At 35.2% G+C, this 25,475-nt stretch overlaps 1 protein-coding gene across 5 annotated transcripts in view; it reads right to left on the reverse strand.

Moving 5' to 3' along the window:
• Positions 1–4,217: 4,217 nt before the first annotated feature.
• The window catches only part of STRN (striatin), a 99,204-nt gene continuing 77,946 nt past the window's right edge, over positions 4,218–25,475 (reverse strand). For 3 of the 5 annotated variants that reach the window (XM_045549391.1, XM_045549389.1, XM_045549393.1), the window contains 8 exons: positions 23,668–23,843; positions 21,695–21,742; positions 20,765–20,886; positions 17,444–17,611; positions 15,349–15,489; positions 11,675–11,782; positions 10,079–10,165; positions 4,218–9,988 (listed from right to left, as the gene is read on the reverse strand). In XM_045549391.1, coding sequence (XP_045405347.1) covers positions 9,819–9,988; positions 10,079–10,165; positions 11,675–11,782; positions 15,349–15,489; positions 17,444–17,611; positions 20,765–20,886; positions 21,695–21,742; positions 23,668–23,843 — 1,020 coding nt within the window. In that variant the 3' untranslated portion in view covers positions 4,218–9,818. The remainder of the gene's footprint in view (positions 9,989–10,078; positions 10,166–11,674; positions 11,783–15,348; positions 15,490–17,443; positions 17,612–20,764; positions 20,887–21,694; positions 21,743–23,667; positions 23,844–25,475) is intronic. The other 2 variants (XM_045549392.1, XM_045549390.1) reach the window with 1 other exon arrangement.

The raw sequence follows: 25,475 nt of genomic DNA on the forward strand, positions 1-25,475 counted from the left end.
AGCAGCTTACCTGTTTAAAAGGCTGACCACCAAAAGAAATAAAAGAAAATCTTAACGTTTTAGAGTTGGGAGAAAGTCTGATTCCTTTTGACCTTGAGATATACAAGGAAACGGAACACTGGTACTACTTCACTGAAAAACAATGTTTCCACTTAAATGAATTTAGATTATTTAAATTGTTATTTAATGTTGCTTAGCTTAACCTGCATACTTTCAAAATCCGTGTGAAACGTAATTGGCAGAACCTAACCTTAAAGTTGTTAAATCTTAAACCTAAAGTTAGCTCTGAGAGGACACTGCTATTAATATTATTCATGTGATACACAGTGGTGTGTAGATGCTGTAGCTTAATGTTCCATTCATTTTAACATGTATCAAATGCACAAGGCTCCATGTTTACCTGCAAGCTATGCACAAAAATATTGGTTTCCCAGTCAGCAAAATACTGAGACATTTACCACATAAGAAATCATTCTTACATAGTAGTTGAGTACTTGCGGGGGTAGGTATTATTCACAAATAACTGTCAAAAGATACGAGACCAGAGTTTTTCTTTCTCTAAAACACGCGGAGTGAAATTATTCTATCAAGAGGATACTCTGAACTATGTGGGCTGTAGGAAAAGATGTTAAGTACACTTTTAAAAAAATACTTTTAAAAGCACAGTCAAAACCATTCAAAACAGAACTCACCCTGTAAAAATGATTCGCCCATTTTTTCATGAGATTATCACTTGGCCAATTTAGGACATTTCTTACATGTCTGGTCTTCATTCTGACATAGGCAGATGACACAACGCACTTGAGCTTATGTTGATAAAGCTCCCTAAAATAGTATAATAAAAACAATGCTCTCTGACACTTTGCCAGGGGGCTCTAGGCTACTTCTGATATCTTTCCTAAAAATCTTTTGCTTAGATAACAGGGATCAATGACAAACAAACCAGAAATGGTACCATTCACTTTCTGAGGTCAAAAGTGGTCATCTTGCCAGCTCATTGAAGTTGAATGGAAGCCAACGTGGGTCACACGGCTAGCTGCTTTTCTTTCATGTGGTACCTCCTTCCCCACATCATCACCCAAGAAACAAATTGTTTCTGATGAAATTACTTTTGCTCTAAGGTAAGTTAATCTTATTTATGTATCAAAAATTACTGCCCTGGTCCCACTTCCAAAAGGAAGTAGTTGGATGCCAGTATACAGTAACATTTCAGCACATTGTATATAAACAAGCTGCTTATTTCTACAACTCAAGATTAATGTAAAATTTTGTTTTCCATGCACTTTTTTTCTTAAAGTTTTCAGTTTGAGAATTCTTGTTTGTGGATGATGTGTTTCCCTATCGTTACCCTTAATTTGATGATGCTATTATAATTTAATCTTTTGTTTGAGGTTATAGATTGGGAACCTAGTACATACACTGGATCTTATGATGGCACAAAAAACTATGGCACATGGCCGGGCGCGGTGGCTTATGTCTGTAATCCTAGCACTCTGGGAGGCCGAGGCGAGTGGATTGTTTGAGCTCAGGAGTTCGAGACCAGCTTGAGCAAGAGCGAGACCCCGTCTCTACTAAAAATAGAAGGAAATTATCTGGCCAACTAAAATATGTATATATAAAAAATTAGCCAGGCATGGTGGCGCATGCCTGTAGTCCCAGCTACCCAGGAGGCTGAGGCAGTAGGATCGTTTAAGCCCAGGAGTTTGAGGTTGCTGTGAGCTAGGCTGACGCCACGGCACTCACTCAAGTGAGACTCTGTCTCAAAAAAAAAAAAAAAAAAAAAACCAAAAACTATGGCACATGAACAATACAAACTGTAGTACTCCAAGTGCTACTTAACAGATATTTTACTATAGGCTCTCTTTTACATCACTAGGCTAATTATCTCTCTAAAGAGGTACACAGAAAAAGTCAGTGTGGAGCTGGCATCTGACCAAGTAAGGTGAATGGCTAAATCACCAGGGACAAGAGTATTTTCTAAGAAACAGGCCCTTCCTAACAGCAGGATACTGCAGCATTTGGTCACCCAAATAATCACATCAAGTCTGACTGAAACCGCCATTACTTTTAGCATAATACCAATTAGGAGCAAGAAAGGGCTTGGAGTTTTGTAGGGTTTGAGTGATATTTAAAGTGAATCATTTTCCTGTTTGGTGGGTCTTGAAAGTATACAAAATACACTAAATTAGACTTTGTGTTCCAGGAAATATGAATTCCAATTTTCAGAGTTGCAGAACGAGTGTGTCAGTGCTTTCTTTACAGGACTGTTCTGGTCATCATAACTGAGAAGTAACAAGTGGGGGAATGTTTCGTGATTATAGTGTTTGTACTAAAGGGTATGCTAGACTCTCAGGTGTTCTGGGGATACTTTATGCACCAGGACAGCCCTAGGATACCTCAAAACCTCAGTGGTCTTGGGAAACCCAATGCAGGTCAGAACATTACTCTGAACCTAGGCTGATCCCACAGGGTTCATCAATCCATGAATAACTTTTGGAGTCTTCTTGACCTTCTGAGCTAGATTACTCCAAAATTCCTCCAGAAAATCAAGTCTCAGTTCTCATTAAAAGGGACATTTCCGACACTACTGAAAGATGTGTGTACATACCAAAGGATATAATGTTCGTTTCTACAACAGCATAGAGAACAACAAAGAATAGTGGAGATAGCTTCAACCTTTATAAATTCCATATTGTATTGTGGCTCCAGATTGAACAAAGAGACTGTGAGTTCTGGGCAGACAAATCCCTTGAATAATGTTGATCTGAAGTGGCAGCGAGTGTGGAAGACTTATGCTTGTGTGTTAAGTAGCCAACAAAGAAAACATTAAAACACATTAAATTTATATATTTATCCGTGTATAATTTTTAAAAATTATTATTTTTTTTTGAGACAGAGTCTCACTCTGTTGCCCAGGCTAGAGTGCCGTGGTGTCAGCCTAGCTCACAGCAACCTCGGACTCCTGGGCTCAAGCCATCGTCCTGCCTCAGCCTCCCGGGTAGCTGGGACTACAGGCATGCGCCACCATGCTGGGCTAATTTTTCTATATATATTTTTAGCTGTCCATATAATTTCTTTCTATTTTTAGTAGAGATGGGGGTCTCGCTCTTGCTCAGGCTGGTCTCGAACTCCTGAGCTCAAACAATCCGCCCGCCTCAGCCTCCCAGAGTGCTAGGATTACAGGTGTGAGCCACCGCGCCCGGCCTTAAAAACTATTTAACAGGGCCAGGCGCGGTGGCTCACGTCTGTAATCCTAGCACTCTGGGAGGCCGAGGCGGGCGGATCGCTCGAGGTCAGGAGTTCGAGACCAGCCTGAGGAAGAGCGAGACCCCGTCTCTACTAAAAATAAAAGAAATTATCTGGCCAACTAAAATATATATAGAAAAAATTAGCCGGGCATGGTGGCGCATGCCTGTAGTCCCAGCTACCCAGGAGGCTGAGGCAGTAGGATTGCTTAAGCCCAGGAGTTTGAGGTTGCTGTGAGCTAGGCTGACGCCACGGCACTCACTGTAGCCCGGGCAACAAAGCAAGACTCTGTCTCAAAAAAAAAAAAAAAAAACTATTTAACTGAACACTTGAAAACCGTAAAATCTAATCATTAAACGTAAGTGTTGCTGGGCATGGTGGCTTGTGCCTGTAATCCTAGCACTTGGAAGGCTGAGGCAGGAGGATTGCCCAAAGCCAGGAGTTTGAGACCAGTCTGGGCAACATAGTGAGACATCCATCTCCACAAAAGAATAAAAAAAAATTAGTTGGGTACAGTGCCCACCTGTAGGTCCAACAACTCAAGAGGCTGAGGTGGGGGGATTGCTTGAGGATAGGAGTTCAAAGCTGCAGTGAGCTATGATTTGTGCCACTGCACTCCAGCCTGGGTGACAGCAAAACTTCATTTCTTTAAAAAATAAATAAATAAATACGTGTCTCTGAAAGTATCATTGACCCGATCGTACTAGGTATTTTAATTTTACTGGCTTTCCAAAGGCCCAAATTCTCTATAGTGATAAACTTCTCCACCTTTCTCACAATCAATAATTAAGGCTGGTTTATTAATTTGGACTCATATACTTTGTCTATACCCTTTTATTTCTCTGTACCTCTCTACAACTCCCCCCAAAAAACCCAAAATCAGATCGTATTAATTTAACTGATTCACTGTAAAGCCACAGCTAGATTCCAAATCTGACAAATACTCCAATTCATGAGACACCTATAGCACATTATCTATATTTGTACACTTTATTTAAAAACAAATAATACACTTAGAGCCACCAAAAATGGATATCTTAATTAGCTTATCCATACCCTGAATTTACAAAAGAAACTTCTTGCACCACAGAAATTAGCATTTGGATTAATTTACATTAATTGATATTATAACTAAAATTTAAAATACCTGAAGATCAAACAATCTGGCCCAGGGCTCACCAGTTGGGTGGTTGAGTGTGGAGAGAAAGGGTTATTTAGGAATCTGAACTGATGATACCCTTAGGTCACCTCTAATAAACTGAAGTTGAGAAGACACAAAATAACCTGTAGAGTTCAATATTACAAAGAAGTGGTTTCTCCTAAAAACAGTTATTAGATCATATAGATGGGGTGGGGGTTAAGGGATACCTCTTAATCTGGACTGAAAAAAGTGTGTGGAGAAAGGGATTCTACTTGTTTTCTCACAAGAGGCAAACTTTAGCCAAACGATGAGGAGAAAGTAGGGAGAGAGAGATGTGGTAGACCTAAGACTTTCTGATTGCTGATAATACCAAATTTAGCAGCTCTCTACAAGTCAATTAAAATACCATTCTCTGAGACATTTTCAGAGAGGAGTTAACACACAACCAGGAAAAAAATCATTCTACATTAACAAGGCACTCACTGGTTCACAGCCTGTTACAAAACTAGGCAGACATTAGAGTTAATCTAAATTAAAATGAACTTTCAAATTTGAACCAGAGGGATGACAAGCATTTTAAATGGTGGTCCCAGTTCAATCAAACCTAAAGCTTGACTAGCAAAGATCCAGAAAATTCTGACCCTTATGCACCACTTCAGGAATACTGCTAGAATAAATGACTGGAATCTAGGGATCTCTGTTTGGCCTAATATTTGCGTTTTTTTTTAGATTTAAAAAACAAAAGAGAAACTGATGTAAAGGATCTGTTAAATATTCTGTCAACCTATGTCAGCGTAAAGGAACACTGACATGGAGATCCAGTTGGATGATGGATATGGCCAAATAAAAAGCTTTTAGTGGCAAAAGTAAAAATGATTCAAATCATTTACCAATGACTTGTCCTTTGTTTTAAACACAGGTATGTTAGTTTTCTGGACCTTCCCCTAGAATGAACTTCAGGAATTGATACATTACACAAAAATATACATATTTTTGTCAGCTCCTACATTTGTACAACCTGAATCCCAGTGTCAAACACTTAAAGTACTGCAATTATATAAATAACTAAACAAGTTAACATAATAATGGAGGCAATTTCTGAGTAAATAAAATGAATGATTATGTTTTAATAGTCTTGAAATAGCTTTCAAAGAATAAAGTAAGCTGAATATAATTATACTTAGAACTTTTTTCCATGTAAATTGAATAATAATTTGGCTCTTGGGTGGAAACATCAGATAGACACCAAGGGATTAACTATCTCCACTCACTAACAACACTGATGATTGATTTTAAGCGATTCTTTCAAAAGAAAACCAAAATTAATTCTAAGCCTTTCAATCCGATTTGTGACATCTTAGTACAATATAACTTAAATTACAAAGCCTGAGAACAGCACCAACATAGATTTTTAAATTGCATCCAACCATCATTTCAGATGTCATAAAGATTAGCTTTAGTTAAAATGGCAGCAATGACAAAGAGGTAGATATGAGAGATGCCATTTAAATACTTTAAGACTATTCTTAGGTGGAATTTTAACTAGTTCAGGTGTTTAATCTAAAAATAATTTCTACTAGTTGAATCTTATCACATAAGAATTTCACAACATGCTCTTGTGTAAGGGGAAAATATATGAAGTACTAAAAAAGTTAGCCGTTAAAAATTATATTTACTTAGCCAACATTAATAAGATCCCATAATTTTGGTGAACCAATAATTTTTCCTTTTACCTGAACTTGACTATAATGAAAGAACAGCTATTTTGTCTCTACTGAAATTTCTAGGAATTCACATTCAAAATTCTTGTAAAGTATATATGGTACTCAGAAGAGCACAAAGACAGAGCATGAAATGTCCCCTGAAGTCCTAGAAGTTGAGCTGATACATTAAAAAGACATTGATGGCCACATATCAGGACCTTCACAAATTGGTAAACACACATACGCACGCATATGCACGCGTGCGTACACACACACTCTCTCTCTCAGTCCCCCCTCCCCCCCAAACTCAATCTTCATCCTCACTGTAAGGCTGCATTTGTATTTTTTTTAAAGGCACCTCTCATTTTCTAGCTATTGCCTTCTTGATGATACTTGTTTTGTTAAAAAGCCTGAATGTTCAATGAAATAGTTCAGTACTGAGAATGCAATATTTTTCAATTCACATTTGAATAGCCAGGTTTTCTTACATTCAGATTTTAATAAACTAGAATGACAATTTTTAAAACAAGCATGCTAGCCTATAATCAATATAGTATATACAGTAATTTAGACATTTAGAACTATATATTATACTGCAAAAGCAAACAGCACAACACTCGCCATACTCATCATTATTTGCTGTGTACACTACCTCCAAAAATGAAAATACAAAACAGTAAAATGCACCTATGGTTTTTTTATATATATAGTCTATATATATTATATATATTCTTACAATATATATAATATATATTTATAAAATATACATACATTTTAGACATTTTCAAATAAATCTTCATCATTATCTCCAAAAGAAATTTATAGCAAGAATACTGAAGGAATGAAAGTCAGATAAACAAAAAATTTCTCACAAAGTTCATTATTAGTGATGCAGCTCCATTTCCCCCCTTTTAGTCATAACTAAAATGATTATAAAAGCTAAATACTTTGCATAACTAAGTATCTGTTTAATGGCAAAAATTGCTAAACTTGTTCAATAGAAAAATACTGAAGATCATTATACCACTTATGTTAAATATCTGTCTATGGTTTGAGTAGCAAATGGGCTCCATATGACAGTTGTGTTTTGAGAAGGGTGCTGCAAGCTCCCAGAGATGTATCCATAGCATATGAAAATAAGGCAGGGACTTTTATACCTCCTGCTGATTTTCATACTATTCCAATACATTTCATCCAAAATATTTACAAATCAAGCACTATGACAGCATTTTAATGGCTGTTTGAATATTGAATTTGTTCTGTGAATTTTCATTGAATTTTCAATAGGCTGGGGAAAGTCAGACACATATGTATGCTACTACTATCTGGTTGGAAGACAGCTTTGGCTCATTTCTAGGCTGAGATCATGCAGTGCTAGTGAAGAAACTCTCTGTGTACAGTCTCCAATGGCACAGCACTGGCTTTCTAAGGAACTTTCAACAGTTCCATCATTTGCACTACAGTCTATATATCTCATGGTTATTTCCCACTCATTAACAGAAAAATTTCAACCATAAAGAATAAAATTAACAGGAGAAGAGAGTGTCTTGGTTTCCAGAATTTCAGTGACATTAGTAAAATAGGCACTGAAGATCTTAGAAGGTAATTAAAGCAATAACTGGTAGAACAATCAATAGTTTTGTGGTTGTCCATCATAAATATAACAAGGGCACCTAACTGGAATTTTCCAGTCTCCTCTAAATGTTAGGTCAGCAACAACCTTTCTTCACTCTGAGAAGAACCAAAAGAAACTTACTGAACACAATGAAGAATTCTATATTTGCACAGAAATATAAACATTCACCTGGCAGCTTATGTCTAGGGTTAATTCATTTGATTATAAAAAGGAGGTCTTTTAGCCTACTGATTAGCCAAAGCACAAAGATGAAATGAAAAGGTAGCTGTGTTAAAATACTATAGCATATCTTATATCAGACAAATTTAGCTTAGACCTTTAAAGAAAATTTGCCTGTACACTGCAGAATTTTAGAGGCAAACAAACAAATTTTAAAGAAATATTATCAGTTATTATCCACACCACCACTAGAATACATCTTCAAGGAGTAGAGGTGCATATCATCAAAAGCGTCACTGCTATGACAATGGAATATGTGGGAATAGGAATGTAGGAATTATTTTAATGGGCTAAAATATTTGTGGATATAAGTTTTTTTAAAATCTGAGAGCCTATTGTATATATACATTTTTGTGAAAAGGTGGCCATTAATAATTTATTTGCAATTTCTAGACTGGTCTCTGTCATTTGGGGCAAACAAGAAATAGTATGAGGAGAGGCATGGCAGCTAGAGGGATGAGGTCTGTATGATAGGGACGAGGTCCAGATAGTGGGGTCATAGGAAACCCAAAAGCTGACCACATGTAGGTCACAGGTAAGGTGAGTTTGGGGAAGCCTGGCCTTTTAAGGTACGGTTTTCCACAGCAACAATATAGATTTACTGCCCACTAAAACATGTGTATACAATTAAAAAGCGGGGGAGGGATAGATAGGGAGAGAGAGAACTTTTTAGCCAATATTAGGCATTGAACTTTTCCATTCAGATTTCTGGGAGGTTCTTCTTGGAAATATTAATAGAGGACTTCTAGGGCACGAAACATTTGCTTTAATCAGTACTTCTGCAAAAGCAGCTGCCTGAGGTTAATCATACTCTTTGGACTGTTAAAACAATAATTATGAACTATTTTTGGTAGGTGTCAGATAACATGTAAGTAAGAGACAAAGAAGAAAGAACAGAGATCATCTGAAGCATGGTTATGTGGGTGTTCATAAACGAGAACTAGCAAGAACTTTCATCTCAGTCACTGAAAGATAAGATTTCATCAATATGAAATAATCACTCTGGTACTATAAATATCACAGGAATAAAGTGAATTTCAAAATAGAAATTATAGAGATATGCCCTGTTTATCCTTAAAAATAAACAGAATTTCAAATCTGTATAAGTTAAATCCTTTAGTAAAAGCAGACTCTATCAACTATTCTTCATAATGGTGAGTGCTTGACAGCTAAACTTTGGAATGATACCAAATCTATTTTCAAAATTGTAATACAATATAGAAATCTGCTTGCAAACTAAATATTTGTTTTGCATTTCTTAATAATTATATATTTAACATATTATTGCATTTTTTTCCCCCTAATAGGTAAAATGCTTTGTCAGGTGCTTTGTGAACAGCTGAAAGTAGAGCTAAATCAAAAACTCATTTTAAGACTGCCAGTCATTATACACAAAGGGGTTAGTATAGATATGACCAAGATTACTGTTTTGATTACCTAATGTGTTTAACAAGGTTTCTTAAAGGAGAACTAGGTTTAAGTTTCCACTCTTCCTTTATTCATTCCCAACTATTGAGCTTTTTAATTATCCATCGTAGCATGTCCTACTTACTCAATAAGGACAAGCTAAACCTGTATTCGCTCAGGCCTGCCTAGCGAATTAGAACAACCTCAGAAATAAAAGCGCCTATTTGGGAGGAAATTTATAACAGTTTTCAGGCTCATAGATTCAGCCGAGCTTGCAGCAACCTGAACAAACCTTAGTTTTAGAAAACAGTATATGAATTGCAAAACTATACTTTAACAAATGTTCTCTGTGCTCCTTCAGCAGAACAAAAGGGCAGGATGAGTTGATTCTTGCCCTCATCTTCTGTATCTCTTTTGTGCAGTTGATTATTTATAAAGAGCTAGAAGATGAAGATGATGCATCGTGTCATACAAAGACTTTAGCCAGTGCATCAGCTCCAGCACTGGCTATATAGCATTTGGATGGGTGGAAAGCTACATCATGAATCGATTCTTCAAACTTTTTCCGATGAGCTGTGAACTCTTGGATACACGTCTTACTTTCTAGATTCCATAAACGTATTGAACAGTCATGACCTATACCAAAAGAAAGGAAATTGAAAGGAAAAATTATGTTAACATGAAAATGATAAGGACAAATAAATAATCCATAGTTGATGTACTTACTGCCAGACATCAAGTAGAGGCCATTAGGATCAACTGCTAAACTTGTAACGGCTTCTAGGTGGGCTACCATTGAGTGGATCAGTTTGCCTTTGGAAAAAGAGATTGTTACTCTATTAATAACTTTCCTCATCTTGAAAATATGCCAGCTACCATATTATACTGATTTCCCAAGTCATCCCTTCTGTGTACATATTATATCAACAGCTTTTTTTTGGAGACAGAGTCTTGCTCTGTTGCCTGGGCTAGAGCGCAGTGGTGTCATCATAGCTCATTGCAACCTCAAACTCCTGGGTTCAAGTGATCCTCCTGCCTCAGCCTCCTGAGTAGCTGGGACTACAAGCGCATGCCACCACACCCAGCTAATTTTTTCTATTTTTAGTAGAGATAGGGTCTTGCTTATGCTCAGGCTGGTCTCAAACTCCTGACCTCATGGGATCCTCCTGCTTTGGCCTCCCTTGAGTGCTAGGATTACAGGCATGAGCCACTGCAACCAGCCTGTCTCAACAGCCTTTTCCATCAGCTAAAACACTTGTGTCCCTCCTGCCTCTAGTCATGGTAATGATGAGGAACAAAAGAAGCTCAAATTTTAGATTATACTTCTGTCTTTTAAACCACAATGTGGAAGTCAATAATTTCTACACAAACATGCCCTTAAGCTATGTTCATTAACTAGAACATAGACATTATTAATCACCCAGTTTGCATCCTTTACCTAGAGTTAAATTATATATCGGTTGTGAGAACAGAGTTCAAATTTACAGAGAGAAAAGACTGAGACAAAGACAAAGGAACAGAAAGAAAACATGGCCACAATTTTGGTGAAAACAACATACAGAAAGAAATTAAAAATATTAAATGACTCATCACTAGCAGCTAAGCAGACACAGCAAAAGTCAACATATTAACAAAGCCAATAGCAGATACGTTCGTAACTATGACAGTAATACAAGGTGCTTCCTTCCCAACAAAGCTCTTCATGAATTTCCTTTAGAATGGTGAAATGTAATCCAATAAAACTGGGAAAGCCTCCATGCCCCAATTCAAATCAATCAGGACCAAATCGTCAGTATTACAACACAGAAAAGATTAGTTCATGGAAAAATGAAAAAAATAAACCAAATGACCTGGGGGTTTCCCATCTGCAACACTGAATACAAGGCTATTCAATCACTGAATAATTGAATATTGAATAAGGATATTCAATAAATGAACAATTTTAAACAAAATATAATGATCATATGCCTCTACTTCCAACGTGTTTCTACTTTTCCCCAGTATACTGCAATATATCATAGCAACAGATCATATTTATTGGTATTAGAATATATTTTTCCTTGTATCCCTAGTGATAACCTTGGCTCCAGGGCCTTAAGTATGGCATCTACTCACTATTAAACAAACCAAAACGATTCTGTACTGTATAATGAAGACTAGTCTTAGCAGATTTGAATGGAATGAACAGAAACCGAACCAGGAAACTATTTGTGTTCCGTGCCTATTCCTTGACTACGAAGCCACCAACAGACCCAAAAATTAGCCTACTTGTAGCAGGGATTTTTTTGCTTTAATAAAAGTCAATTCTTTATAAATTCTTACCTGTATTGTTATCATAAAATTTGATATGCCTGTCTTCGTGAGCAGTGATGCTGATGGGAAGAGTAGGATGACTGATGACTCTATTTATTTGGCAGGAAGAGCTAGCTGCTAAAAAAAATTAAAAAGCAACACAGATTAAAGATATTATTTTTCACACAAAGGAGAACCGAATACTCAGAGACTGAAAAAGTAAATAATGTGACTTTAATTTGTCTTTTATTTATTCTGTGATAACTTCCATAATTTCAATGTTAGGAAATGAGAACTGCCTGAGCTATGTTATAAATCTAGAGGTAACTAAGAATTAGAATTTCCTTTCCATCACTTGCTATCTATGGGTCCCACCTAAAGCTTAGCTTAGAGCCACTGATATTTCCCATTTTACAACGTTCTATGATATTTTTGCTACTTTAATACAAAGAACCATCATCATTTACATGGAGATGATTCTCAAATTTAAATCTTAGCTCCTTTTTACATATAAAGCTCTTTATCACATAGTTGTCATCTAAAGATAATATGACAAAGGGAGCTTCTTAACCTTTAAACCTTCTCTTTTTCACTCTTCCTCATCATAATAGAAATGGTCATCATTTGACAGTACCTGGTTTGTAATCTTAAAATAGCATTCTGATAGTATTTTTTGTATATTATTTAAAAGCTTTCAAAGAAATTTCAATTATATGTACAATAAAACAGACCACATATCATTAAGCCCATATCACAGGGAATGCACCAAGGTCCAGAGAAAGCTGTGACTCCCTCAAAATCAGGCGACAAAACCAGTACCTATTCTATCTTCTAACTCTATCCCAACCAGATGGCTCATGCAAATCAGACAACTACCAAAACCAGTTCCTAAGCTATCACAAGTTCTTCCTGAGAACTTTTTATCAAAAGGAAATCAGTAAGTAAGAACTGAAATTTAATTAGTGATTTTTAAAGATATTTTTTGTGAGGAAAAAAAAGAAAAATTGACATAAAGATAACACTAAGATATAGCAAAGCTTTAAAAAATTGTATCATGGTGCAAGGAGAGGAAGGGATGTCCTCATAAAATACATTATTGGGACAAGTGGCAAAATATGAACAGTAACATTATTGTGTCAATGTTAAATTTACTGATTTTGAACACTGTAATGTATATGTCAGAGAATGTCCTTGTACTTCTTGTACTTAGGAATTACATGCTAAAGGATCTAGGGAAATAAGGGCATGATGTCTCTCTTGTGGTTCAGAATTTTAAATTATACACATATACAGACAGTGACAAGGAAAATGTGGCAAAATGTTTAAAACTGCTAAAAATGGGTTAAAGGATACCCAGGACTTCTTGTATTATTTTTACACCTTTTCAGTAAGTTTAAAATTATTTCAATGTAAAGGGTTAAATTTTTTTTTAAATCCCAGAATAGGTATTATGAGTTTAACATTCACATAATATAAAATATAGCTAAAAACAGTCTAATCTTATTCGATTTTGATGTGGTTCCTAGAAATAAGACCTCTTAGAAACTAAAGATCGTCTTTTTCCAATGCTAGTAGCAGGTGATTACTCAGCCTGTTATTTGAACATAGAACAAAAAAGTCATTTGACCATGTAGAATAAGTTCTTGGTCAGTTACATTTCATTTAGACAATCCTAAACAAAGAGATGCTTAGTCTCAAAATTCAGTCTATGGATTTTTTTCCTCCACAGATAACACACCATTGAGTAATACCCTCTGTAAGGTCTAGCAAGACAAAAACAGTAACAACAAAAAAGAAATACTTTAAGTGAAATATCCCATAAATTCTGAGAGAGAAGTTTCAGAGAAATAGCTTCAATTACTTTTGAGAGTTAGAAAATTAATATGATAGAAATCAAATCATGAAAGCAGGCCAAGATAAAGGTTCTTACTTGGTAATACTTTTAAGGCAGTTTCTCTACCTGATGGTAAATCAGAGAAGTAGGCAAAATGCAAAGAATGCTAGAAATAAATTGAAGGCCTAGCAGCATCATTCTAATAATGAATCCAGAACAATCCTCCAAATATTCACATTCAGCTTGTGACTTATCTGCTTCAACTACCTTTGACTTTATCACAATCAGCTCATCAATGACAAGAAGGGTAATCTATTCTTATTCTTACAACAAACATCCTTCATCATTTAAAACTCTGTATGAAATTCACTTTTACCTTGAAGCAAGTTTGGTCTGAACTTTAATTTTTTAAAAATCTGCTAAATTCCAGAATAGAACAACATAATCAAATATAAACACCAGAGAGGCAGTCCACGGTAAAACATAATAAAAAACTAATTTAAGTTTGCTTTATACAATTCTAAAAGCAATAAAACTGATAACTTAGGAAATGTCAGGGTATATTATAATTCAAATAATTATCACTTATTCCAATAATGTTCAAATGTTGTCTTTGTTAAAAACATTCTCAGCAATCTTCTTCTGAAAATGTTTCCAGTATCAGGCAAAAAGTCATACTACTTTACGATCACATCTCTTGGGGAAAAAAAATTGGGGTCACCTAGTTTGCTGTATCCATTTTACCTACCAGAAGTTAAGTCTTATTAACTTGTAGCAGTCATTAAAAATCAGTTATTTGCCACTCAGGTTATCCAAAGAATTCACCACAACCTTTGAAAGTAATTCCAAAAATGTTCACATCCTTCTTAACTTGATACTGGTTTTCTATTTGACTACTGTAGCTTTAGGTCATATGTTTAAATGTGATTTTAAATTTACTGAGAGGCTAAAACCTACATTTCTTGGCAAAAAAATTTCTTTTTCCAATTCTATAATCTCAATTTTTATTTTCCTGTCTCTCTCTTTTATATTCAAGTAGCTCAAAGTTCTATTCATGCCTATTTCCCCAAACAAGTCACAAAGCGTATCAGAAGAAAACAAAGAATAACAGATTAGGAATGGAAAATAAGGAAAACCAAAATGGAATGATGAAAAATTGAGAGAAAAAGGGGGGAGGGGGAGACAAGCACATGCACATGTGCATATACACAACATGTAATTATTTTAAAAGCTAGTTCTCAAATTAAAACAACAGTATATGTGGTTTTTCTTTATCAGCTGCAACCTAAATTGTGGTTGTTATCACTAAAGATAGAAAGCAATGGTTTAGAGAGCCAAAAACCAAAAACATTCCATAAAATCTTCTTTACAACCTCAAAAAACATGTATTTCCTGACTTTCTACATCCAATAAGAAGCCTCAGATTTGGGATTCTGAGAGCCACAATGTAATCCATATTCTAATCAGTATTAAGCTGCATCAAATTTTATTAATATGAAATTAAATGATTCAAACAATGAAATTATGAAAAATAAAAACATTTTATTTTCTATTCAGAATGAATATTGCTTTTTTCAAAGAGAATTGAAAATTAACCATTTGATATAAAATTAAAATTGACTCATCTCTGGAACAGCTCAAATGCTATTATTCAAATAGTATAGTTTGAAATGTACATAAACTTAACCCAAATTCTGAAAACCAACTGTAAATCGTTATATCCTTCTAAGTAACTGTGTTCTGTCATTTAGGAGGCAGAACACTTTATAATGACAAGTATTTTTCATAATAGTTGACTCTAGTAGTTATAATTTTGATTAAATTAAAAAAATTTATTCAAACACAGACTATTTAAAATGAGTATACATACGTGTATCTAGATTTGATTCTAAAGTAAGAATGCGTTGTTGGGTTTCCATGTTAAAGATGCTTGTATATCCTTTGCTGAATGATGCTACCATATGGCTTGGATCACTGCTTACCAGATCCACAGAGGCAGGGATTCCCAATTCTAAGAGTCAGAACACATTCAAAGAGAATGACAGTTAAAGTGTCTACTTGGCAATGTGCTTAAAATATAGCAAAACAAGTAAGGGCCTGATTTCCTTAAGAAGTAAACAGCTTGCCATAAGAGTAGGAATTAGCTCCTAACCACTCAATGTAGATTATTATTTCTTTTGTAACTTCTAGCTCTAGTCTATTTATTATCCTTACCTGTTCAGCTTATTCAGCTAATATATTACATTCATGGAATGCAAACCTTTATTTAGAAAGCAAATGGAAAACATGTACGAACTATAAATTTTGCTCCTTCTACCTCAACCTGGGACTTAGAGTGGCATAACGGGAATTTTTCATTTCAAAAACCCATCTCTTACTAGGAATTTTAACTCATCAAAAATATGAAATTTAAAAAGTAAAATTTCATCTTAACATGTGACATGACAATTAAAAAAAAGAAAAAAGTAAAATTTCTAATTATTATTGTTAGAATCATGCAAGTATCAAATGAAAACTCATTAAAGCCTAGAAACAAGCCATGTGTGACAGCTCAAGAATAAACATATTTTTATTTACCATCTAAATAGGTTAAAAGTTGGAGCTTATGTATAAACATTAAAAATACAATGATATATATAAAATGAACAGTGATTTTTTTTTTACATTTTGCTCAAAATCTAACTACAACAAGCTAACAGTTCAAAAATGTGTGTATTGCAGAAGATATATGAATGGCTAATAAACAAACAAAAAAAATTGTTCAACTTAATTAGCTATCAAAGAAATGTAAACTAAAATTAAAATGGGCCGGGCGCGGTGGCTCACGCCTGTAATCCTAGCTCTGGGAGGCCGAGGCGGGTGGATCGCTCGAGGTCAGGAGTTCGAGACCAGCCTGAGCAAGAGTGAGACCCCGTCTCTACTAAAAATAGAAAGAAATTATCTGGCCAACTAAAAATATATATACAAAAAAATTAGCCGGGCATGGTGGCTCATGCCTGTAGTCCCAGCTACTCGGGAGGCTGAGGCAGTAGGATCGCTTAAGCCCAGGAGTCTGAGGTTGCTGTGAGCTAGGCTGATGCCACGGCACTCACTCTAGCCCGGGCAACAAAGTGAGACTCTGTCTCAAAAAAAAAAAAAAATAAAATAAAATAAAATTAAAATGAAGTACTACTATACTCTCACCAGAATGGCTAAAATTAGACTGACAACACCAAATGTTGGCAAGGATGTAAAGCAACTGGAACTCTCATACATTGCTGTCAATGGTGTAAAATGGCACAACCACAAAATTTTTGAAAAAATTTTTGGCGATTTCACATAAAGTAAAATAAACACCCACCCGAAAGCCCAGCAATTCTACTTCTAAGTCTCTACCCGCCTATGATGAAAATACATGAATATTCACAGCAGTTTTATTCATAATAGTAAAAAACCAGAAACTACCCAAATGTCCATCAGGAGGTAAATGAATAGACAAGTTATGGTTTAGTGAAATACTATCAAATAAAAATAAATTGATACATGGATGAATTACAGAACCATAATAGTGAGAGTAAAAAGCCAGATACAAAAGAGTACATACTGTATTATTTAATTTATATGAAGTTTTAGAATAGACAAAACTAATCCATGATGAAATGTTCTTTGTCTTGATAGCTGAGTGAGTTACGGGGGTATACTCATTTATCAGACTCACTGAAATGTACCCTTAATGTCTGTTTTTCACTGTATATAAATTATATCTCAATTTTATAAAATTTAAAATCTGTGTTTTCTTTCACCAAATACAATGCTTTTAAAAATTATATATAAGTTGGAAATTCAAACAAATACATTTTTGTTGCTTCAAAAACCTTTACCTTAAATTTAAAGTAAGAATTCACAGAATCATTTATTTGCTTGCTTATTCTCAGAATAAGATGTTTTACAGAAGATTCAGCAAAATAATTTTCTAAAGTACATACCTTGATTATCATTAAATACACTTAGTGCTGGAGCAACCTCAGTTGTATTCCATAAACGCAGAGTGCCATCTGCTGAACAGGACAACAAACGCTGATGTGCTGCACTATAAGCCAAACCCCAGACTGCATCTGTGTGGCCTAGCAGAGGGCCTCTTAAAACAGAAGGATCTATTCAAAACAGCAAAAAATGCAAAATTAGGAGGAAAAACCCCAAATCATAAAGGTACTTAGATTCCAGAGAAAGTAAACTATATAAACAGAAGCACCTGATAACAGTATAAAATATGACCGTTAAGTTTCTATTAGTCTTCTGAAATGCTACAGTAATTAAAAAGACTTGGAAATATGCAAATATAGAGTTTAAATTTTAAAAATTAAAATTAAAAGCATGTATTTTTATCCTTAAAAAATTATTTATTTCCTTCCCCCTTTGGTCTAGATTTTTAAAAAGCATGTTAATACAAATCATGTGAATTTAATCTATTATACCTTTGGAAAACCAGAACTCATACTCCCTGAGGAAGTGAACAGAGAGATCTTTCCCTCCTCTAAAGTCCTTTAGCACTTTGACTATACCTCCTTCTGGCCACTTATCCTACTGTATGATGACTGGCAGTTATTTCTGAAAGTGTGACATTCGTAATGGACAGGAACTGACACCTATAGTAATCCCCAAATTCTCAAACAGCAGTAACTGAGATGTGGGTGATGTGTATGTGGAGGAAGGGTGAGGGAGGTAAGGAAGGTCACTTGGCACAGTCTCATAAAAGTCAAACTGGAAACTTTATTAATCCTCACAATGATTCTATGAAGTGGTACTTTCAAGATACTCACAGATGTTAAGTCTGGAAATGCCAACAGTATTATGTCTCATATCTTCTCTCAGACATACCATAAATTATTTATTAAAGACATTTATATGTCAAGTATGTCAAGCACTATGTTCGATGATGGAGCAAAACAGATAATACACAATACTATCCCCATCCTCAAAAGAATGTTGAAAGTACAGTAATAGTGACAGACACCAGTTACTACAAAGACTAACTGGGGTGAGTAAAAACTTAGAGATGAGTGACTCCCAGAGTATACAGATGTCAGCCAGTCAGAGGAGAGAGGGAAAGTGTGCTTGGCAAGGAGGCAGCACCTACAAAACCCCAAAAGAAAAAATAGCATGATATGAGAGGAAATTTATAAGCAATTCAGTAGTACTGGAGTGTGGAGTTTGAGGCAGAAAGTGGATGGGATGAGGGCAACTAGTTTATGGTGGGATTCCTATGACATAGTAAGGAACTTAGAAATTATCCTGAAGGCAACATAGAACCACTGAAGGGTTTCCCAGGAGCAGCAGGGTCATGTAAGTATTTAATAAGGTAACCTTGGCTGTAGTACAGAACACAGATTGGACAGAATCAAGATGAAGACAAGGAGACTGTTTCAGGAGACTGGAAGAGCGATGATGAACACCTAAGCAAGGGGCGGTGACAAAAGGGCCAGAGCAGGAAAAGTAAATTCGAGAAATATCTAGGGAGTCATTGTCAAAAAACTACGTAATTAAATAAGTGTAGATAGTACAACAGAACAAGGAATTAGGATAATTCTTAGGTTTCTCGTTTGGGTAATTCTGTTAGTGCCACCAACTAAAATAGAACATATGGGAGAAGAAGTACAGAATATGCTGGGATTTAGAGACAATGAAACAGTCACTTTGAAATTTCCTGTAGGCAGTCTGAAGCTTAAAGAAGAGGTTTATGAGTCAATAGCACATAAAACCATAAAAGTGAATTTAATCTCCTAAGGAATGTTTGTACACTGCAAAGAATGAGTTAGGGTCTGGGCCTTGATAAATGCCAATATTTAAGGCAAGAAAAGAAAGGAGTTCATGAAGGATAGGGACTAGAAATTTTCATGAAGTGTCAAAAAAGCCAACAGAATAGACAGAGTTCAAAAAGGATGAAGTTGTTAACAATCTCAGATACAGCCAATACATCTAGTAAAATAAGGACTTGTAAAAGACCCTTGGTTCAGGCAATTAGGTAGTCACTGACAACCTTGTTATATTTAACTGATATAACCAGAAGCCAGAACGCAGAGGGATTACACACAGGGTAAGAACATGGAACTAGTAAGTAGTTATTATGTTTTCTAGACAACGTCATCAAAGAAACACAGATGAGGCGGGAAAGAGACTAAACAGAAGCTAGAGAGGGAAATAGGGTCAAATAAAGGCTTCTCCTTGCCCAGGATGGAATTACCTAAATTTACTTGAATGTTGAGGGGATAGAGAGAGAGCAAAGAGGGTAAGGCTTAATTAAGATTAGAGAGAACGATGGAGCAAGAGATTAGAATGTAATCCGAGACAGAGAGAGAGAGAGAGAGAGAAAGAGAGAGAGACAGAGACAGAGAGACAGAGAGAGACAGAGAAAGTACAATCCCAAAAGAAACTGAAAAAATAAAGTCAAAATGGGAAGAGCTGGCCTGGTACAGAATGAGGAACAGTTGATGCTCTGGGAGAAGGATAAAAGAAGTACGAAAAAGCATGAAACAGCTAAATTTATAAGACAAGTTACCTCTCACAGAATATTTGTTTAATGCTTATTAAATAAACGGGAAATTTTTGTTTATTGAATTTCTTATCTTCACTTAGGTTTGGTGGTAAAATGAATCTAAAGTTATAATGAAATTAAAATATGTTTTTATGACAAATATGACACTTCAACCATTCTAGAACTTAAGAGGAAACCAAAACAGCCAATTCCTAAACAGTTTTTACAAGGGATTTATGGCAATATTTAGTGACAGATTATAATTTATGGTACTGCTCCTAACACTAAAGGGTATTGCTTAACTTTTGAGGCCTTTAAAAATATTTTGGTGTCACGAACTTTAAAGTTATTAGCTTCTACATCCCTCCAATAATTGATCAAGGGGATGATGCCATCATTCATTTTCCTTCAAAGCTGTTTGTCAAGGATAGTGATGACATATGATTACAGATTAGTAATAATGTATCAAAGTACTGTACAGATGCCTAAAATGAAGAAAACAATTGTCAATCAACCCAGCATTTCCGATCAATGAGACTTTAGGGATTGGGGTGGGAACTGCTTTCTCAAGAATGTTTTTCTCTTTTTTTTCCTTGTAGCATTATATATCAAACTAATTCTTAAATATAGAAGAAGTCCTTTTTAACAAAGGAAGGATGTGGTTTTCTTTTACTTATTTATTTTTAAAATTATCTAATTTTATCCTTATATATACTATGAAAAAATGCACAGAAAGAAAACATTTTATCCTTTGAGACCTTGGGGAATCACATACCATAGGAGTCATAGGGGTCGATGTTGGGATTAGTGGTATTCCAGCCCTGGATCAGTCCATCAGTACCACCACTGTAACACTGCTCACCATTGCTGCTCATTACCACACAAAGCACTGGACCTCTGGGAGATTATTAAAAAAAAATCAATTGCAAGTCTCAAAAATCAATCTGATAATATGACTTCTTAAAAATAAGAATGTTTAATTACTCAAATGGCTATTTTTCTGCTTTTTATAATGAATAAAAATACAGGTACTATCAAAGCATTGTTCAGTTTTCTTCCTCTGCTAAACCAGGAGTTGGTGAACTATGGCCTGCAGGCCAAATCCAGTGGTCTGTTTATGTACAGTTTTCAAACTAAGAATGGTTTTTACATTTTTGCAGGGTTATAAAACAAAACAAAAAATAAGAATACGCAACAGAAAAAAAATAATATGTAACAGAAAGCATACAGCTTGCAAAACCTAAAATATTTTTTAAAAGCCTAGAAGCCTAAAGATATTTATTATCTGACTCTTTATATAAAAAGTATACTTATCTCTGTACTAAATCAAGTGAATAGACAAGTTTAAGCTTAAATGGAAACAGGATAAACATGCAATGTGATCACAACAAAAAAAATTCTTGTGTCTTTAAGGAAAAAAAGTCAGGATTTCTAATACTTAAACCTAACTACCTCAACTTTAAGAGAGATATATACATTATTTAAACATCATGCAAATAAAAATTTAAGCAAGGATTCCTATTTGGCAGCAACAAATTTGTTTTTAGCATTATATTATCTGCCAGTTTCTTTTACATTTACAAAAAAACACTAATAAACACAAAAAATACATAACACAAATACATAAGTGAAAATAAATAAAATATTCTAATCAGGCTGTTTTACAATGATGTTGGTTTAAAATAAAGAAAAAGCACATACTTACTTATGGGCCCTGAATGTATAGATAGGCTCTACATCAAGAGAAGTACTCCTAAATCAGACAAAGAAGATGACTTTACCAATCTAAGTTTCAGTAGCAAATACTATAATTGAATATAAGTCATAAAATTGCCTTTAGAAACACAAACATATGGTAATATACCATTCTCAACTACAGGATACATAAGACAGCTTACTTAACATCAATTACACTTTCATAGTATCAAGAAACAAGATCCTTGTTTAGTAATAAAACCTTGTTACAGTGCTTTTAGCATTGTCATAATCTATTTGACTAAAGGAAGAGACAGCTTCACTCAAGAGAAACAATATGGGCTTTGAAGGGATAAGTTTCTGAATTCAATTTCCAATCCTGTCATTAACTGGCTAACTTTACACAAGTTATTTAATCTTTCAGAACTTCAGATTCCTCTGTTTAAAACAAAACAGAAAAATAGGGATAATACCAAATACTCACAGGATAGTAATAATTTTTCTACTATCAAAAAAAAAAAAAAAAAAACAGCCTAGGACAGAACCATACACATAGCAGGATTTCAACAAATGGCACTTTAACTTCCTTGCCTTTCCATAAAAGTTAATATATCTACCTTTGATACTGTAGAAATTGTTCAAGACTTCAGTTTATTTATTACTCAGAACACTACGGGTACACTACACTACCTAACATTGGCCATGACTGTTGACAGACACTGAATTTAAAGTCAAGTACTTACCATTTTCTACATTGTGATGAAGTTATTTATAGGCATATGTTATCTCCCTTCAAGTCATTACCAAGTTTTAAATTCAAAGGTAAACAGACCACTGTTATTTATAAGTTACCACCACCAAGAAATTTGTTTCATATCTTGCTAAATTTTAGTCAAGAATATATGATGAAACATTCACATCTCTAGTGTAATGTGATTGTGATAGAACTATAACTAGCACATTGTGACCAAAGAACTAGAAAGGTAAAAGGCACAATGTATAAGCTGGAAATTATTTTTCTCTGCTAAAAATACCTGATCCATATGAGAGTCCATTTGGTTTATGCATGGTCTGGTCGAGCTACCTGATGCAGACTGATAATTCAAGTATTTTATCTACCCTATGTATGATTCACAGCATGAATGCCACTGATCTCTTTTAAACTGGGCAATAGATTTCCTCTACCAGTAGTAAAATTTCTATAACTTCTTCCATTTGATGTTCCGTTGTACTCCTATAGTAACAAATCTGCCTGACACTGCAGAAGGGCCATTGCTGGCAGATGCTGGTTCTAGAACATGCGACCCAAGGAAGGAAAGGAGCTCCAATAAGGACCCAAGCAAGTGGGACAATGAAGTCTAGCTATGCGACTGATTAAAGGATTTATATTAACTCTTGTCTTCCTATAACTTAAGACAGGAATCAAGGGGCCAGGGCTAGCACTAGCAACTAAGTGATGACAACAGTGCCTTTCAGTCTTGACATATTGGTGGGTATGGAAAGTACCTAAAGGCTACAGGCCAAAAGAAAAGACCAAAGAGAGATCCTCTACCCTTCCCAATCAACCTTTCCTCGCCTATACCCTGTAAGTCCACACTTAGTAAACAATGGGGCAGGGTGAGGGTGGAGGTTTGATGATTTTAAATATGCTTGTAACTATTTATAAGAACAGTAGAAACCTTCAGTATAGTTAAGGAGGTCCCCAAATATGACAGCCATTTAAAACACTTGTATGTATAAGGACTATAATCAGCATTCACAAATCTTGAGGAAACCATCAGATAATAAATACCATTTCTTTCTAAGTGTCAGTTTTCCAACTTAACATTAGATTGTATGAAAGGAAAACACTCTCAATTATGTGATGAAGTGAAGAAGAACGAACAAGAGTATTTGGGAAAATTAACAGCAAAAATAAAATATGCATTTTTCTGCTGAAAAACTGTTAATTAAAATAGTCAAGTAATGTTAGAATATTCTCACTTTTTGGCTGGGGCAGTTTTCTGCAAATTCCACATTTTTAATGTGTGGTCCTCTGATGCTGTTATCAAAACAGGCTCAATGGGGTGAAAAGCAAGGGCTCGGATGCCATCAAAGTGACTTCTTAATGTAAACTTAGGGTTCCATGTCTTCCTTAATGCATCTTTATTGTTTGCTATCTGTTAAAGAAATAAAACAGAGATACCTATACATTTAGTTCAGAACAGGGGGAAAAAACCCTGAATTTCAACATTAATTCTCGCTGATTTGTCATTAAGCCACCACATTTTGCAATTTTCAAAACAATACAATTTTTAAATGTAAATACCAAACCAAGAGGCAAAATTAGCATATCCAGTAGTTTTCTTTGAAGAAATATGAAAGATGTAATAAGAAAACAACATAATTCAATATAAAAAGTAAATCAAATACTAATGTAAAACAGATATTCACTAGGGTGCTAAAAAATCAAGTAATTCAACAAAAATTATAGTATTGAAAATGTAATTTTAGGTAAGAGCTGAAAAACTAAGCTATCCTTAAACTTAACATTTCAGAATATGATACTTTTGAGATTTTCAATACTTTTTAATAGGAGCTGAATTTTCTTCATCGAACTGGAAATGAAGTTTATAAACTAGAAACAGAAAATGTTAAAAATTGGAAGAGACGATCTGATAATACAAAGAATACATTCCATTGGTAAAACAAACACATTGTTATGTTCTTTCTCTCCATAATAACTCCATCTCAACAACTGGAAAAATACACTATTTTTTTCATCAAACTAATAGGGAAGCTAAAAGAGGTAGCTGGTATTTGACTTTACATTAGCACCATGTATGAACTCTTCACACTCCAAGGCTAGCAATCACACTAGGTTTTTTTTTGTTTTTTTTTTTTGAGACAGAGTCTCACTCTGTTGCCCGGGCTAGAGTGCCATGGCCTCAGCCTCGCTCACAGCAACCTCAGACTTCTGGGCTCAATTGATCCTCCTGCCTCAGCCTCCCTAGTAGCTAGGACTACAAGTGTGCATGACCACACCCAGCTAATTTTTTTCATTTTTTTTTTAGTTGCCCAGCTAATTTCTTTCTATTTTTAGTAGGGATGGGGTCTTGCTCTTGCTGAGGCTGGTCTTGAACTCCTGACCTCAAGTGATCCTCCTGCCTCGGCCTCCCAGAGTGCTAGGATTACAGGTGTGAGCCACCATGCCTGGCCCCTTCTGAATGTCTTAATATGGTAGACAGCCACTAAGATGGTTCCCAATCAGCCCCACCTCCTTATATTTAAACATACATAGTTCCCTCCCACAATATAGGGTTGGTCTCTGTGACCAATGGCATATAGAAGTGATAACAAATGACTTCCAAAATTAGGTTATAAAACCTATTTTGGGTGCTCTTTCTCTCTTTTCACATGCACTCGCATTGGGGAAAGCCAGCTGTCATGCTGAGAAGCCCCTGGAGAGACCCATGTGGTGAGGAACTAAAGTCTCCAGCCAATAGCCAGCAAAGAACCAAGGCCTTTCAACAACCACATGAGGAGCTTGAAAGCAGATCCTCCCCAACTTGAGTCTTCAGGTAAAGACTGCAGCCCTTGCAAACATCTTGACTGCAACTACATTAAGACCTTAAGCCAGAACCACACAGCTAAGCTGCTCCCGGATTCCTGACCCACAGAAACCATGAGATAATAAATGTTTTTTGTTTTCAAGCTGTTAAATGTCAGCATAATGTGTTACTCAGCAATAGATTACTAATATGCTTCATAAAACCAAGAACTACTTTTCAAAACAGAGTGACAGGCATAAC

This window comes from Lemur catta, chromosome 4 (assembly GCF_020740605.2).
Source record: "Lemur catta isolate mLemCat1 chromosome 4, mLemCat1.pri, whole genome shotgun sequence".
NCBI classification, from domain to species: Eukaryota; Metazoa; Chordata; class Mammalia; order Primates; family Lemuridae; genus Lemur; species Lemur catta.